A 1,835-nucleotide genomic window follows, 5' to 3' on the forward strand; every position below is an offset into this window, starting at 1 on the left:
TTGATATCTTGGTCCCCATACCTCATACCGAAACATTTTGGCGCCGTCTGTGGGGAATGAGATTTGAAAGCCCAACTACGACCACCGGAACTATGGACGATCTCAGCACTCGCGAGTTGATCCAGCAGCTGCAGACACAGGTCGAGGCGCAAGCACAAACTATACGGGAGCAACATGAAATCCAACGCAAACAGACGGAAGAGCTGGCAGCACTGAGGGCGCAACAACCACCGCCAGAATTGTCAGCCTCTAACCGGCATGACAATAATGAAGGGAGTCATCATGGAGGGCCATCTGATCCCTTAGCTGGGGGAAAAAGGGGACCCTCCTCTGCACGTATCACCAATCTGCTCCCATTCACAAATACCATCATGCAAGCACACATGCCAGATAAACCTCCACCGGTGTTAGCCGTTATGATGGTTTCGCCGATCCCGATAATCATATGCGTAACTTTATAGACTCCATGGCGTTTTACACCGACAACGATCCCGTCATTTGCAGAGCTTTCTCCTTATCTCTTAAGGATGATGCCTTAGAGTGGTTCCACACTCTTCCACGGAACTCAATAGATTGTTTTTCAAATATTGAGACTCTGTTCCGAAAACAGTATGTAACCAATAAAAAACCGAAGATGACGGCTGCCGAACTGGTTAATACCAAGCAGGAGAAGGATGAGACGTTAAGGGCGTTCATGCAACGGTACAATGAAACTGCCCGGCGTGTGAAAAATATCAATCACACCTTCATTATCAGCAATCTACCTTCATGTTTAAAGCCGGGACATTTCGCAGAACAACTGTATGCCGATCCTCCCGCATCTTTAGAAGAACTGCAATCTACAATTGCGAAGTTCATCCGCATTGAAGATCTCCGGAATTCTCGGAAGAAGCAGCAACAAGACACCTCCAATCATGACATCAAGAAACCCTTGAAACGACCAATCAACGATTATAAACCGGACCGAGCACCTCGAAAAGAACTGGGATGGATATCAAAATATGATCATTACACCACCCTTAACGCACCAAGGGCGAAGGTGCTCGAAGAGGCTTTACATGCCGAACTCTTAACCGTACAACGAAAGGCTACCCCAAAAAATGCAGATAATAGTAAAGCCTGCCTATTCCACATGAATCATGGGCACGACACTGAGGAATGCAATATGGTGAAGGACGAACTGGAACGGCTTATCCGAGCAGGATACCTCCAAAATTACATTAAAGACAGAATCTCCACCAGAGCCACCGCTTCCCCTCGAAAAGATCCTTTTCGACAAGGCCCCGAGCGATCACCTCCCAGGGTCGAGCGACGTCGCAGGAGATCACGTAGCCCGCCTCGACGGGCAGAACGGGAACGTTCAGTCCAAGGTCGGATCGACAACATATCTGGTGGTTTCGCCGGGGGGGAGCATCTTCTTCAGCCAGGAAATGCAGTTTGAGGAATCTAAAATCAGTGCACATGGTCGACCGACAACCCCGGTCGATCCCTGATATTACGTTCACCAACGCAGACTTCCATGCACCCGACCCTGATCATGATGACCCCATGGTTATCACCGCCAACATAGCTCGATACGATGTCAGCAAGGTTCTAATTGATCAGGAAAGTTCAGTCAATATCCTGTTTTGGTCAACCTTTAAAAAGATGGACCTATCCGAAGACCTCATCGCCCCTTTTAATGAACAAATTGTAGGTTTTTCAGGAGAAAGAGTCGACACCCGAGGATATCTCGACCTACGAACACGGCTCGGAATAACTCGAGAGGCACCAGAACTCAGAATCCGATTCTTACTGGTCGAGGCCAATACTTCATACAACGCTTTGATAGGACG

The 1,835-nt window shown here is 48.2% G+C and overlaps 1 protein-coding gene across 1 annotated transcript; it reads left to right on the plus strand.

Annotated features, from left to right (window-relative positions):
• Nucleotides 1-466: 466 nt before the first annotated feature.
• On the plus strand, nt 467-1,441 carry LOC108346582 (uncharacterized). The gene has a single exon (XM_017585652.2). The coding sequence runs from the start codon at nt 467-469 to the stop codon at nt 1,439-1,441; it is 975 nt and encodes a 324-aa protein (XP_017441141.2).
• The last annotated feature ends 394 nt before the right edge of the window (nt 1,442-1,835 follow it).

The sequence above is a fragment of the Vigna angularis genome, chromosome 9, assembly GCF_016808095.1.
Source record: "Vigna angularis cultivar LongXiaoDou No.4 chromosome 9, ASM1680809v1, whole genome shotgun sequence".
Classification (NCBI taxonomy): Eukaryota; Viridiplantae; Streptophyta; class Magnoliopsida; order Fabales; family Fabaceae; genus Vigna; species Vigna angularis.